Source organism: Cystoisospora suis (assembly GCF_002600585.1).
Source record: "Cystoisospora suis strain Wien I chromosome Unknown contig_2919, whole genome shotgun sequence".
In the NCBI taxonomy this organism is placed as follows: Eukaryota; Apicomplexa; class Conoidasida; order Eucoccidiorida; family Sarcocystidae; genus Cystoisospora; species Cystoisospora suis.
The window spans coordinates 6,860-20,699 of record NW_027155715.1 but is presented as its reverse complement, the minus strand read 5'-3'; the positions used below and the strand labels follow the sequence as shown (position 1 = coordinate 20,699).

Below are 13,840 nucleotides of genomic sequence, written 5' to 3'. Positions count from 1 at the left end.
ATCGTTAAGCTATCTATCTATCTATGTCTTTCTTTAGTCTATTTATGTGTGTGTAGGAATGTTAGGTTACCTGAGAGAAAGGTAGCTTCAGCTTCGGCTGCGACTGCCTTAGCTAGGAATGTCTTGCCTGTGCCTGGGGGCTTCAACGCCAAAAGATACACATAGTCATTGACAATCCATACAAGCACATTCATGCATATTCATACATGCATACATACATATCCATACATACATGTATACACATTTGCACATACATACATACTCATATTCATACATCTTCATATTCATACATCTTCTTATACATGCCTTAGGTCAAGTACAGTCTTTGTATGAGGATGAGAATGATTTCGCAGGAGAAAAAGGAAGTCTTTCTGTACTCTAGCATGACGAGAAGTTCGATGCTTATCAGACCACATTGACAGGTGATGATCCCCCCCCTCGTGTAGTGTATGTACACCTCAGCTGAGCTGTGAGGTCAGTTCTCAAACAATGAAAAGAAGGAAGAAGAGAAAAGAAGACAAAGAGATCCACGAAAGAAGACATATGCACATGCGAGGTGTATCTCTCTATGTGCACATAGACAGATATATAGATAGATAGGTAGATAGATTTAGGATAGATAGATAGATAGATTAAGGATAGATAGATAGAGGGAAAGAGATGAAAAGAAAGAAACCAGGAGCGAAAAAATAAGGTGATGGAGAAGAAGAAGAAGAGAGAGAATACAAAGAGGAGAGAATAGATAGAAGAGAGGAGAACTAGAGGAGAGAGCCTAAGACATACCCCATACAAGAGAATACCCTTCCACGGCGTTCTTTCACCTAAGCCATAAGAAATAAAAAGAAGAAGAAAAGAAAGACAAAGAGAGAAAAGAAAAAGGAGAAGAAAATGAGGTGGATTTGGACGAGAAGAACTTGAGAGAGGAAACAAAGACCAGTCCCCCCTCCTATCAGCATAGCACACTTTCTTTCAGAAATCTCTTCTCCTTAAACCACTGCACCTCTCTCTTTCTTTTCTTTCTTTCTTTCTCACTGGTCAGTCCTCTTCTTCTTTCATACATCTTTCTCTCCTTTTCTTTTGTTTCTCTCTACCTCAGGCGACCCGTAGTCTAGTGTGTGATCTATTTTCCTTGTATAAGGCGGTCCTTAAGAAATCCCTCGCTGCTTCTATCATTACTAGTTAAATTGGCCTTCCTAAGTGTAGCTAATAGTGCTTGCAGTTGCCGCAGAATTCAATACAGCAGACTTCTCCGTATTAGGCATTTCATATATGTAGATACATACACACACATATGTGCACATATATATGTTATATGTGCGTATATTACTATGCATGCATCTATATACACAGGTCGGAGGCTGATTCTGTCGAAGAGAAACGTGAGAAAGTGGAAAGCTACAAATGGCTAGAGAGAGGAGAACAGTGGTATAGAGGGGAATTGAGACTTCTCGCTTTCTTATCTCTCTCTCATGACTTTTCATTCGAGGTCTCCTTAAGCCTTCCCGTGTGTCGCGGACTGCAGGGTATATACATCCACTAATCTATCTATCTACCTGCCTAGCCCATCTATTGATAAGTAGATATCTACATAGACAAAAACGCGTTCACGTGAAGGATATACTCTAGAGAAGAGAGTAGGGTACAGGTGTATAGACACCTGGATGCTTCCGTATGGAGAGCTCTCCTCACTCCGCGGTTCTATAGGCAGATATCTCGAGAGAAGCAACTAGAGAAATGACGAAGAAGAACCTCATCAAGATCAAAAATAGACTGAAGACATAGAGATAGAGAAAGAGATCGATAGCCTGATGTGAGTTGACTACTCAAGAAGGAACAGAAGAAGTTGAGACGTGTCAAGAAGAAAATGCACGTCCTTCGTGAACCCAAACAAAGCACATACATGCATAGATACATACATATTCATAAAGGTCTACGTGTGTACATACACCTTATAGTTTCTTCCAGAGTTCGCTATACCCGTGAAGAGGCTAGGAAAACGAGAAGGAAGAACGATAGCTTCTTGAAGAGCATCCTTAGCTGCCTCCAAACCTGAGAAGGAGAAGAGAACAGACGAATCCAAAGAAAGAAAGAAAAAGGAGAAGAAGAAAAAATGAAGGGATAGGACTGAGGATGAATGAGTGAAGTCACCCGGGCATAGACGACGGGTTCTGCCGGGACCTTCGAAATAGCCAGGGCTGTCTTGGAGATCTCTTAGAAGCGAGTGAAAAGAGAGAAGGATAGAAATGGAAGAAGAGGAAAAAAGAAAGACAGGCAGCAGGAAACGACAGAATATTAATTGCAATCCGTTGCAAACGTACACAGAGACAGAGTGAAGGAGATAGATAGGAGACGAAGAAGCAGGAGATGACGAATAAGAAACGACAGAAAGAAAGAGAGGATAGAAGAAAGAAGAAGAAAAGAGAAGATAGGACTATCACGACGGAGATGGGAGAGAAAGAAAGAGAGAAGAAGAAGAAAGCTCGGAGTTGAAAGAAGAGGAGAAATGTAGATGAGAAAAGAAGAATGAAAAAGAAGAAGAAGAGGAGAACAAGAAGAAGAGGGACCTTCTTCGGAGGGTAGCATGGAGACCGAATTCTAGAGTAGAAGAGGAAAGAAAAGAAGAAGAAGAAAAAGAAAAGAAGACCAGTCGCTCAGGAGTTTGAGAAAAAGAGGAAAAGACAGACACACACATGAAGACCTGCTGGTCGCTCGACAGTCCAAGAGAATTTCTCCTCTTGCTCTTCACACACGTCCAATAGACACATCTACTGCATATGATTACGGAGAGAGTCAATGTATATAAAAATATATAAAGAGAGAGAATGTAAATATACAGAGAGAGAGAGAATGTACCTGTAGAGAAAGAGAGCATGCATGTATAGGCAGAGAGAGAACGTATATGTACATATATATAGAGAGAGAGAGGTGAAGTTTGTATGAAGCCTGACCTGCAATATCCGTCCATCGCACCTCAGGCTTTTCTGTAACGATTGCAGCTGTAGGAAAAGAAAAAAGAGAGAGAGAAGAGAAGAAGAGAAGAGAATACTGAATCTTCAGGGAGGCCTGATCTTTCCTTCGTTATGTCCTTTGAAGTTTAGAAAAAAGAGAAGAATAACTAAGTGCATGCAGAATGTCTGACTTGACGGTAGAGAGGATAGGGAGACAAAGAAAAGCAGACACTCGACAAGACCCAACAACGAGCACTAGGACCACACCTATCTATCTCTCTATCCCTGAGCCACCTATCTTTAATCGATCTATTCATCTCTCTGTATATATAGAGAGAGATATAAGTATATAGAAAGACAGATATAGAGGGAGAGGTGTATGAATGTCTATGTGTACATGTAGGTGTGTGTAGGTGGCTACAGAAGAGCCAGTGTGACTGGAAGTCCCTGTGGTCTCCTGTTTGGATCGGAGGATAGGTAGAAGCGCATGCATTAGTTATCCCGCCTTCAAGAAGGGGTCGTAGCTATGACTTTGCAGAGCAACAAAAGATCGAGATAGACATCCATACAGACACGGATGGATGAATAGATTCTGAAAGATAGAGATGGAGACGAAAGACAGGTAGACAGATATGTAGACGTAGGTAGGGAAGTCGCCTACGTGTCTCTATCTGTGCATATAAATGTATGCATAGTCCTTAGGAAATGGGCTACGTCTCTCTTTCTATATTATGGACGTAGAGCTGTCTCCTCTTTGATGGGGTGATCACTTCGTTCCCACATCGGACTATACTCAAGTCTGCCTGCCTGCCTTCCTACGAGAATTTCTTTTTCTCTCCAGATGATGTATGTGCCGGAGGTTGCTAGACACACTAAAAGATTGAGAGATCTAAAAGCGTCGATCTTATGTGAAGATGGAATTCATCCATAGGTGACGTAAAGCAATCAGAAAGATCTCTTTTTTCTTCTTCTTCGTTTTCCCCTCATTACCCCCACCACCGTATCTCTTTAATACTCGGGTGTACATACAGTTCAACTTTTCTCTCATTCTTTCTTCTTCTGACATGTCTCCGTCTCCCGAAGCCCTCATACTTCCGCTACTCCCATATCCTTCTCCCCCGCTTCCTGCTGTACCAACACCTCCCCCTAGCCCCCCTAGAGAAGATTGAGATAGAGCATTTTGTATGGAAGATGAGTTTGAAGAGAGGCCTTCTACACTCGTCAGAAGTGTCTGCTGCTGCTGGGTGAGGATCGGAGGGGATCCAGGCGATAAAAGAACAAGATGCGTCCCTGGCAGGGAAGCCGAGCAAGAGGAAGAAGAAGAAGACGGGTGAGAGAAAAGAAGGTGATTAGGGGGGGAGGGATGCCGAAGAAGAAGAAGTTGTTTCTCGGACTGCTTTTGGAGGAAACGCTTAAGAGTCTCGGCGCGAGCTATATACTCCTCCATCTTGCGATAGAGTTTCTCACGTAAGACAGCGTTGGTTTGACCTGTACAGACACACTCAAAAGAGAGCAAGAGGAGGAGGAAGAAGAAGAAGTTATATGAAGACATAAAGAGATAGCCCCCTAGTGACTCAAGAGAGGTCCATAGAGAGACACGGTAGACAGACAGAGAGATTGAGAGATGATAGCTAAGTAGATCTGTTGCTGGAGATAGATAGACAGAGTAATGATAGATAGATGGATAGATTAAAGATAGATAGATAGATTAAAGATAGATAGATAGATAGATAGATTAAAGATAGATAGATAGATAGATAGATTAAAGATAGATAGATAGATGGACGACGTATGAGAGATGGCGTAGAAGAGCTGGCGAGATCATTGGGTGTCTGACCAATGATTGACCGCTGAGTTGGGTGAAGGGGGGAGACCTAGGTACGGCTTGTCTGTCAGTATGATAAGAATGTGTAGCTAACACGTCTGATATGTAGCACTATAGCAGAATGATGGAGAATAGCAGATACCTAAGAAGGAGAAGGGAATAAGAAACAGAGGAAGAGACCTTCCCTACTCTAACGCTCTTTATATCAAGAGAGAGACACATGTATAGGGGGGGGGACCGAAAGAACAGGATGAGAAGAAGTGAAGAAAAAGAGATCGTCATGACATTTACGTCAAAACAAGCGACCAAACCTGCTAAGTTCTTTTCAAAGTCAACCTGAGCTTCCTAACCTGACGTGAGACTTGTCTATTAAGATGTGAGAAAAGGCGTTTGCATGCACATGAAGGTTTCTCAGTAAGAAGAAAGAGAAGAAGTAGGGAGACATTCTTGACTCTATGTGTGTGTCTCTTTCTATACGATCAGAGAAAGAGGGAGTCTAGGTAGTAGAATGTTGCCGGGGTGCGTACACCTGCAAAGGACGTTCCATTGATCTAAAGCCACTTTATAGAGCTCAAATGCCTGTTGAAAGGAACCTTCTTTATCTTTATCTGTTGCTTGCTGTGAAAGACTTATAGCTTGCTGAAGCTTCTTCTCGTACGTAACGGCATCCATCTCTCTTTCTCTCTGCCCTTCTTCTTTGGGTTTCTTGAGGACGAAGGAAATCTCCCTCGTTTTCTTTTCTTTTGACCTCTTGTCGAGAGAATCCAGCGCAAAAAAGAAAGGAAGGAATTGGAATGCGGAGGAGAGTCGTGGATCTCTGTACTGTACGTACACCTGAGAAGTGTGTGTGGGGAGGGATGGAAGTCTGCTGGTAATTAACCAAGGGAAGAACCTACTACATAGGAGACATCAGGAGAAGACAGGACGCGGAAACCCTATGTACATAAGAGCTACATGAAGAGACATATAGGAACGCACGTTATCTATCTATCTTTAATCTATCTATCTATCTATCCATATGTTACATATACACGTTAGATTTAGAGATACATGTATATATATATGGGTATCGTTGATCTATTGAAGGTGAGGGGGAGAAAGATTTGTGGCAGACAGAGAGAATGAGATATCTTCGCGACTTAAGAGAGAAAGAGTGCTTGAAGTGATAAAGAAAGAGCGTCCTAAGATGCAATAGGAGGGATTATTCACCCATCAGTTGAGAAAGAAAAGAAGAGAAGGCAGGGAGTGGAACTTCGAAACAAAGAGATGGAATCCATCCAATGTTGAAGTTGGCGAGAAAGAGCTGAAAGTAAGGTAGACAATCGTTCACGAGAGAGAGGGAGAAAAAGGGAAAGGCGAAGAATAATAAGAAGAAGATACTCAGAAAGAATGAAGATGACGGAAGAAGAAAAAGAAGCGAGGAGCTCTTCAATGATATGCTGCTGCCGAGATAGAAAGAGAAAGACAGAATGAACGATGTAAAGGAGAGAAGCAAAGGAACACGCCAAAGAAGAAAAGTGACGATGCGTCCATGACTGGTGATCGGCCCAGTGAATTACAGGAGAAAAATAACGAGAGCGGTAAAGACAGGAAGGAGATAGATTGATAGATAGATTAAGAATAGATAGGTAGATTAAAGATAGATAGATACGAGGAAGCAGATGAAGATGGAGGAGAGATGTTGGAAATCCAGGAGTGAACAGAGACACGGGGAAGAACTCCGCGTTACTTAAGTTGTCACCTGCTGGATGTCTGAAAGAGGATAAAACCCTATGACGTACGAACACATCGAGTGTACTCTCACACGTGCCTGAGAATCTTACAAGAAAAAGATCTTGTTGGCGAAGATGAGATGATCCCTCAGAAAGGCGGAGAGACAGTGTAAACAGAACTTAGTGAATACAAGTGTTCATATGCTTTCTCCGGCGTTGCGTATCTGCCGTGGCAGAGAGAGAAGACTTCTCCCGCTCCTTGGCAGGTGGGTCTTCAATGGAACGAGAAAGCAGTCGAAGCAACAAGAGTAAAGAGAAAGAGAATTCACTTGAGAGAAAGACACATCTAGATTGATGTGCATACAAATTTACAGCTCGGCACGCTGACGTGGTTTGGGTATCACTTACTTCTCTTCTTCTCACTCCGTAAGCGACTAAGCCAATAGACAACTCAACGCGCTCGGAAGAGATTCTGCGAGGAGAACTGACTTAGGACAATGGACTAGGGTTCTAATGAATGAGCATTGACAGAGAGCGTTGAAGAAACAGACTAAAAGTCCAGGAGAGGGAAGTTTGATCCGTCAAAATACTTGAAGGACAAATTAAGAACGATTACGGCTCGCCGCACGCCAAAGCAGGGCGTCAAGCCCGATCGTTAGGCAAGTTGGGATCGACCGGCGAGCCAAGTCATGTACAGACTGTGATGTCGTAGCCCTGAGGAGGTAAAGAAACGAGAAAGAAAGTAGAAAGCGAGGAGAGGAACGATGGGAGGTGACACGAGTTCCTTTGCTTGAAAGAATTGAAACAACGGATGACCGACGATGTGTTGCTTGTTCGTGTGCTACTACTACTACTAGTACTACTACGGCGACATGCACGACTCTTCGGGTGTATGTCCACCAGAAAGCGGTATCGCGTCAAGGCTCTTCTTATCTCAACCTGTCAAGAACCAAGCCGTACGAGACCTTTATGAAACACTGCGAAAGAACTACAAAAGACAAAGAGAACTTGGAGTCCATTCACAATCTAATAGTCCCTATTGACAAAGTAAAACAAGGAGAGATTCCCTCCTACACTTGGCTCCATCATGACCAGCCATGGGAGGATGGCGGAGGCAAGAGAGAGAAGCGTCCGCCGACCCGTTTCGCCTGCGCTAGGTTGTTTAGCCTTCCTCTCTAGCAGCATCTAGAGGGGGGAGGTGGGACTCCTGCTACTAGATTTGTGTGTTGATGGGGAGGTCTCGTGACTTTTCAACTACTTCTTCCCCAATCGATTGATCCTTTTCCGCAAGACACTCATCCGCCCCAAACCTCTCTTCTGCGTCTTTCTTCTCTGTTGATTTCTCTTTCCCTCTGACTTAAAAAAGAAGACCAACACATGAGCTCTGAGACATCGGAAAAAGAGTAGCTACTTCATTGAACTGCCAATTTCTGGCAAGCTGAAAGGAGACCGTCTCTTTGTGCTCTTTCTTCATCCAGTACTTCTTCTTTCGACCTTAACAAGTCCCCATCGTAAAGAAGCCGTATAGAGGGGAATCCAGCTGAAGCTTCGATTTCTTTTTCCTTTTTCTGTCATTCACATGAAGAATCTCTTCCTAGCGAAGAAGCGTAACTATATTTGTTTCTTGTCTTCCCAGAAACGACTGGGCTATAGTCTGCACACCCACAAGAGGCCGGTCACGCTTTGAGCGAGGGATGTCCTGTGGAGTGTACGTACACCCGATCCACGCCACCACCTTGCGTTTCTCGTTGTCCTTGATAGTTTTTCCTCAAGGATTTCCAGGGCCCTGAACCATTCCAGGCCTTTCAAACACCTTTTGTGGAAAGTGCCCGAGTTCTAATTCTTCATCTTCTTGTTTTCTCTCTTTTTCTTCTCTTCCCTTGTTTGGTCGTCTATTCCTTGCGTCGGAGAGGAGAGAGTCAACATACAGTACTACTGGAGCCTCTACATCTTCCTCTTTCGCTTGTTCTGAAAGACTCTTAAGATTCTCTCTCTCTCTTCATTCGTTTTTAAGTGTCCCACGTCAGTTGCTATGGCACGTCGTACCAAGAAGACTGCCGCAGGTCCGGGTGTATCGACACCTTCCCCTGACTCCCCGTCAAAGAAGGGAGAGAAGTCACACAGTGACAAGCACCAGCGTAACTCTCAAAAGGATGAGAGCAGTAGTAACAATAGAACTCGTCTATACGATCTTCTCCGTATCAAGCCCGAAGCAACTCAGATAGAAATAACGAAATCGTATAGAGCTTTAGCTCTCCTATTACACCCGGACAAGGTCGCACAGAAACTTCAGCAGGAAGAATCTACAGCCGAAGGGGAAAAGAAGAAGAAGAAAGGAGGAAAGAGCTTTGAAGAGCTAAAGGAAGAAGCGACGAGACATTTCCAAGAACTGCAAGCCGCTTATGAAGTTCTGAAGGATCCTAAACGGAGAAAGATTTATGATGAAACGGGTAGGTGAAGACAAGACAAAACAAAAGACAAGCAGAAACAAACTTCTTAGACAGTCTCAACAAGTCGTCCCTCCATGCAGTTTATATACACCTGCTACGTACTATGTAGAAAACCTTGAGTTAACACTTGAATACCTAAGTGTATACATACGTTACATATATATATATATATATATACTTGAGCTAGAAAAGAGCCTTGCTTCTGTAGCATGGTTCTTTTCTCACGTAGTTCTCTCTCTTCTTATATTTCATTTCTCCATTCGTCTGTGTCTCCACTCTGTCCGAGCGAGCCATGAGGGGTACTGAGAGAAGTTTGAGATAGCTGTAGTGCTTCCCAAAAAACATAGCGAGGTCGGATCTGCCCTCCGCTCTCCAATGTAGAGAAAGTATAGCAGAGAAGAGAAGCCCGGCTTGCAAACATTTTTCCCCGGCCTTAAAAGCAAGAAACGCAGTACGCACAGAGAGCCGTAGAGATATACCAAAACGCGCTTCTCCATGAAGCTATTGAAAGGATAGTCACTACAGCAAGGAGAATGCATGCATGCGTAGGAATCTTTTACGGTTCTTTTCATGTACCCTTCTCCTTCGCTTTGTATGAGCAACTCTCAAGTATCTGCACATGCGTCTACCCGTACGACAAGAGATTCTTATTCTAGTAGAGAAACGTATCTGCATGTCTATCATCTACACACTATGTATAAACCATGCAACTGTGTATCACGCTATAGGCATATAGTTATCATATGGGTTTCCCGGAGGTGTTAGATAGACAGAGCATTTAGAAATAATATGGACGCATGACGTGCAAGCTAGCCACCAGCTCCCCCCCATCCTTCCTTCGGCTTATATACGGGGCATGACGGAGGACACGTGGACGAAAGAATCCACTTTATTTCGTTCGGAAAGACTTCAACTGTCGCGTCACATGGAGGCACATGGTACACACACACATGCGTCTGCTGGATTTCTTAGGAAGCACCGGAGAGACAAGCGGAGAGACGTATGAAGAGGCTTATGCATATTACCGTCGGGTGTATCCTGAGTTCGATGTGGCGGACATCGAAAAGTACCGCGAGAAATACCTCGAAAGCGAAGAAGAAATTCAAGATATTCTTGATTTTTGTATCAAGTCAGTTTCTCTCTTTCTTTCAAGACAACTGAAGCATTAGGATGTTTACATAGGTATGTATCTATGTGCCTATGTAAGTCGTATACATCGACATGGCTTCAGCTTACACAATCGACGTGTTCTGAGGTGTAGACAGGCGACGTGAGGGAGGGAGTTTCCTTTGCAAAGAATGCAGGAGAAGAAGAAGAGAGAAAGAGTTCTCCTCTCGTTCTTTTTTCTCCGTCAGAGTGACATCTTTTACTCACATGGATGGCCTTCTATCCAGACTCACACTCTACAGCAGAAGCAATGTTGATCCACTCTGCACGTCTATGTGAAAGGAAGAACCTTACCATTCCCTCCATGCATATGTATATAGATATCTATATATATCATAGATCTATCGATACATTCGTAGGCATGCATGTCGATCTTGCATTGGTACTCCCATGTCGTGGCGTCTCCATTTAAAGTTTATTTAGATATAGCTCTTTTGGCTAGCTAGGTGATTGTCTAGGTACAGGTATAGGTGAGCGCCGTACTGCTGCTAGAGCGTGTCTCACAGAGTCTCTCATTCTTCGTACACTTAGGTCATGTCCTTTTCGTATAATAGACTTCAAACTCGAGATTGAGGTAGACCGCCGCGGGCAGATCGAGTGTCTCTCCTCAAGACTTCCGAGATTCCTTGGAAATCCTGGACGAGCGAGCTATCACGCCACCCACCCACTACAGGCATGCCGGGGTGGTGTATGTACAGGTGTCACAGAATCTGTCTCCAGTTTGGCTATGTGTCTGTCCCGTCTCTTTGGCTTGTGAATGGTCTCTTTTCTTTCTCACTTTCTTTCTCCTCACATTGATTGCTTCTGTGTGCACCGTCCAGGTTCGATGGAGACTTGACGCACTTTTTCGAGTACATACCCTTCAGTGAAAAGGAACATTTATCTCGTTATCTCAACATTTTGGATGATCTTGTTAAGTCAAAGGTAAGAGAGAGACGAGGGCAATAGCTCAGGTGACTCTGTGGAGGTATTCGCTCTTCCTGTATCTATGAGCCGTCTCTCCCTCTGTGTAAATGTGCTGTAGCACGGTTCTCTGTCCAGTTGAGACTAGGGGGTTGTCTCTGATTGCTATACTATGGCGATTGGCTCATAGTGCTACATATATGTATATGGGTTGATGTAGGGTCATTTGCCTCTTATATATACCTGTAAGGACAGCGTACCTATATCAGTGTACATACATATACGTACATATATATATATATGAGTATTTGGCACCCTTGTCTGCATAAACGCATTCAGACAGATGCACTAAGGCGTGTAGCATTCTTTTGCACGGGTCCCTGAAGATACCTGCACCTTCGCATCCACCAGGAGCCTAAGTAACTCTTTTCGCTCTTATAGAAGATCTTGAGCCATTAGTGTCCGTTCAGTCGGGCGTCATGATGTTACTCCAAAGGCTCACTTCGTCTCTTCGGGTGTACGTACTGAGAAGGGATTGTATTGCTAAAAGGTGTTGAACTCTTCAACAGTGCCATCTCAGGAATACACCTGTCAGTAAGTGTGCCTATACATCTCTCTATATACATGCAAGGATGCGAGCACATAGTATCTGAGTAGATAACGTTGTGGTCATACAAACATACATCGTACACATGTGTCCTATTAAGAAGTTGTGGGTGGATGTCTTTTCTGCTCAGAAAGTGAAGAAAACGAAGAAGTTTGAGAGCACCCTCCAGCAGATGGAAGCCCAAGCGGAGAAACTTGCTGCTTTAACAGAGAAGGAAAGTAAAAAGTCTCAACAACAGCAGCAAAGCAAGAAGAAATCTTCGTAAGATCCATCCATTCGTTCCATTCTTATCTACTTTCATCTCTAGAGGCTCAAACTGTTTTTGATTAACTCTCTAGTCTCTCGTCTTCACACGGTCGTCTTCAACAGTCAAGCATGAAGGACTGATGATTTCCAAAAGAAATTTATGTCATGTTCACGTTCAGTTTCTTACCAATCAAAGCATTCTGCTGGGCGTGGCTGTCTTTGAAGTGCCCGCTGTATCCTAGCTCAGGCGATCTCATCATTGTCATGTCTTCGTGTGTTTTTGCTCGATTCTCTGTAGAAAGAAGAATGCCAACGGAGATGAAGGGCTCGCAGATCTAGTGCTTGCCATCCAAGTAAGTGTGAGACGTGGCCCGGTATTGCTAAGGAGAGCTCGTTGAACTCCTCCGAAGACATCATTGATGTAGTGTACAGATTGCTCGCGTCACCGTCACATGTCTGTCTTGTAGTTACGTGTCTCTGACGGTGCTCTCTGTCGAGCTTAGACATGTTTTTCGGTGGAAGATTAATGGCACGTTCTCATTTGATATCGAGACCATCCAAGTGATTTTCTGGCTATCTTAAGAGGATTCAGTCGGTTGTCGAAGTTTTTGTGTGAGGGTGCTGTGTTGAGCGCTGCTGCTTTCTCGTAACTTCTTAACAGGCCCTCCCGCAGAGCTGTGACCTTCGGCTAGTCCAACAAAGTACTTTTCCTGACGAAATCACGAGAAGTGCAGTCATATTTACAATCTATGTCTACTATTGGTTCCTTCTAGTCACTGACATGCAGCTTCTCGTTACTGACACACGTACTACATTCTTATTGCAAGGGATTTCATTTGTTTTCCCGGGAGAAACCAAGAGTTAGGATTGCTGCCGTCGGGAGAAGAGACCTGCCCCCCCCGGGAGACTTCTTCTGGAATCTTCTGGTCACGCCGACGGTAGCGACCAAGGTCAACGAAGCCCTACTGGTACTTCTTTATCTGTAGGGAGGGAACAGATGAGATGGTGTTAGTTGATTTTCCTGGGTAGCTGTTTCTGTAGAATATCACAGCTTTCCTTTTTGGTTTTCTGATTCTAGGCAAACCGCGCCAAGAGGGCACAGCGGGCACAAGATCTTTTCGCTCGCATTGAGGCAAAGTATGGAGCAATGGACGAGGAGGAAGCGGACTCAGACGAAGGGCGTCAGAAAAATGGAAAAAATAAGAAAAGAAGAAAGAACTAGTGGGAAAGGCAGCTACCTTTCCACCGAGTCACGGGTTTCCACATCAACCATCCTGTCGGGGTATCGAGATTCTTATGGTTATCTAAGTCTGCAGGCTACTCGATTGCTTTTTTCATCCTCTTTCCGTTTCTTTTGACTCGAATCCATCATGACTTCTTGGCATAAATGACTGCACATCCTAGGCTTCTGAGAACAAAGGAAATCCATCACCTCTCACGCTGTAGTCGCTGGAACTTCTTCGTGGTTGCATTCCTACGAGGGCTACGGAGGGATCCAGGCTGATACAATCGGACCATTAGCATCCCTTCTTCCCGCCATGGTGTACTAGCTGTTTTGAGGAGCAAAAGAAGTACAGCTGCCGTCTCTGTTGCACTTCTACTGGCGGAAGGTAAAGACGATCATGGAAGCGCCACCGATGTCTCTAAGAATGATCCGGGTGATAGAATGAATCTCGTTCCTTCTATAACCTCCGCACGATCTGCCCGGTGAAGTTAACGAACGTGTCCTGGACGGTTGTCAAGTTTTTCTGCGAGAAGAAATCTGGGCATTCCGCTTCGTACCGTTGTGGCGCAGGGTGCTGCGCAAGCCAGGCACTTCCCGGACTGGTGTGTGGGACAAGTTTTTTGCGAAAAAGGAGTCTGAGCACTTTGCTTTATACCGTTGTGGCGCGTGGGGCTGCATAAGCCAGGCACTGCCAGGATTGGTGTGTGCCTATCGGAGTTGAACAAAATGGCGCACTATGCGTGTAACGGTGTGAACA

At 44.2% G+C, this 13,840-nt stretch overlaps 2 protein-coding genes across 2 annotated transcripts in view; one reads left to right on the top strand and one right to left on the bottom strand.

Moving 5' to 3' along the window:
* Positions 1 to 7,525, bottom strand: part of CSUI_005891 (vacuolar sorting atpase) — a 10,231-nt gene extending 2,706 nt beyond the window's left edge. The window contains exons 1-7 of the mRNA XM_068066058.1: positions 6,894 to 7,525; positions 5,301 to 5,668; positions 3,978 to 4,436; positions 2,949 to 2,996; positions 1,949 to 2,049; positions 784 to 821; positions 71 to 140 (exon numbers count right to left, since the gene is read on the bottom strand). Coding sequence (XP_067921967.1) covers positions 113 to 140; positions 784 to 821; positions 1,949 to 2,049; positions 2,949 to 2,996; positions 3,978 to 4,436; positions 5,301 to 5,445 — 819 coding nt within the window. The 5' untranslated portion in view covers positions 5,446 to 5,668; positions 6,894 to 7,525 and the 3' untranslated portion in view covers positions 71 to 112. The remainder of the gene's footprint in view (positions 1 to 70; positions 141 to 783; positions 822 to 1,948; positions 2,050 to 2,948; positions 2,997 to 3,977; positions 4,437 to 5,300; positions 5,669 to 6,893) is intronic.
* Positions 7,526 to 7,685: 160 nt separating this feature from the next.
* Positions 7,686 to 13,614, top strand: CSUI_005890 (uncharacterized protein). The gene is made up of 6 exons (XM_068066057.1): positions 7,686 to 8,935; positions 9,908 to 10,064; positions 10,924 to 11,026; positions 11,743 to 11,873; positions 12,157 to 12,211; positions 12,937 to 13,614. The coding sequence occupies exons 1-6, from the start codon at positions 8,518 to 8,520 to the stop codon at positions 13,078 to 13,080; spliced, it is 1,008 nt and encodes a 335-aa protein (XP_067921966.1). The 5' UTR covers positions 7,686 to 8,517; the 3' UTR covers positions 13,081 to 13,614.
* The last annotated feature ends 226 nt before the right edge of the window (positions 13,615 to 13,840 follow it).

What these genes read in the sequence shown, in the direction of transcription:
- CSUI_005890 (XM_068066057.1), top strand. Translation starts at nt 8,518, where the DNA reads ATGGCACGTCGTACCAAGAAGACTGCCGCAGGTCCGGGTGTATCGACA. An exon ending in AAAGATTTATGATGAAACGG is followed by an intron (nt 8,936 to 9,907) that starts GTAGGTGAAGAC and finishes TGGATTTCTTAG; the next exon opens with GAAGCACCGGAGAGACAAGC. An exon ending in ATCTAGTGCTTGCCATCCAA is followed by an intron (nt 12,212 to 12,936) that starts GTAAGTGTGAGA and finishes TTCTGATTCTAG; the next exon opens with GCAAACCGCGCCAAGAGGGC.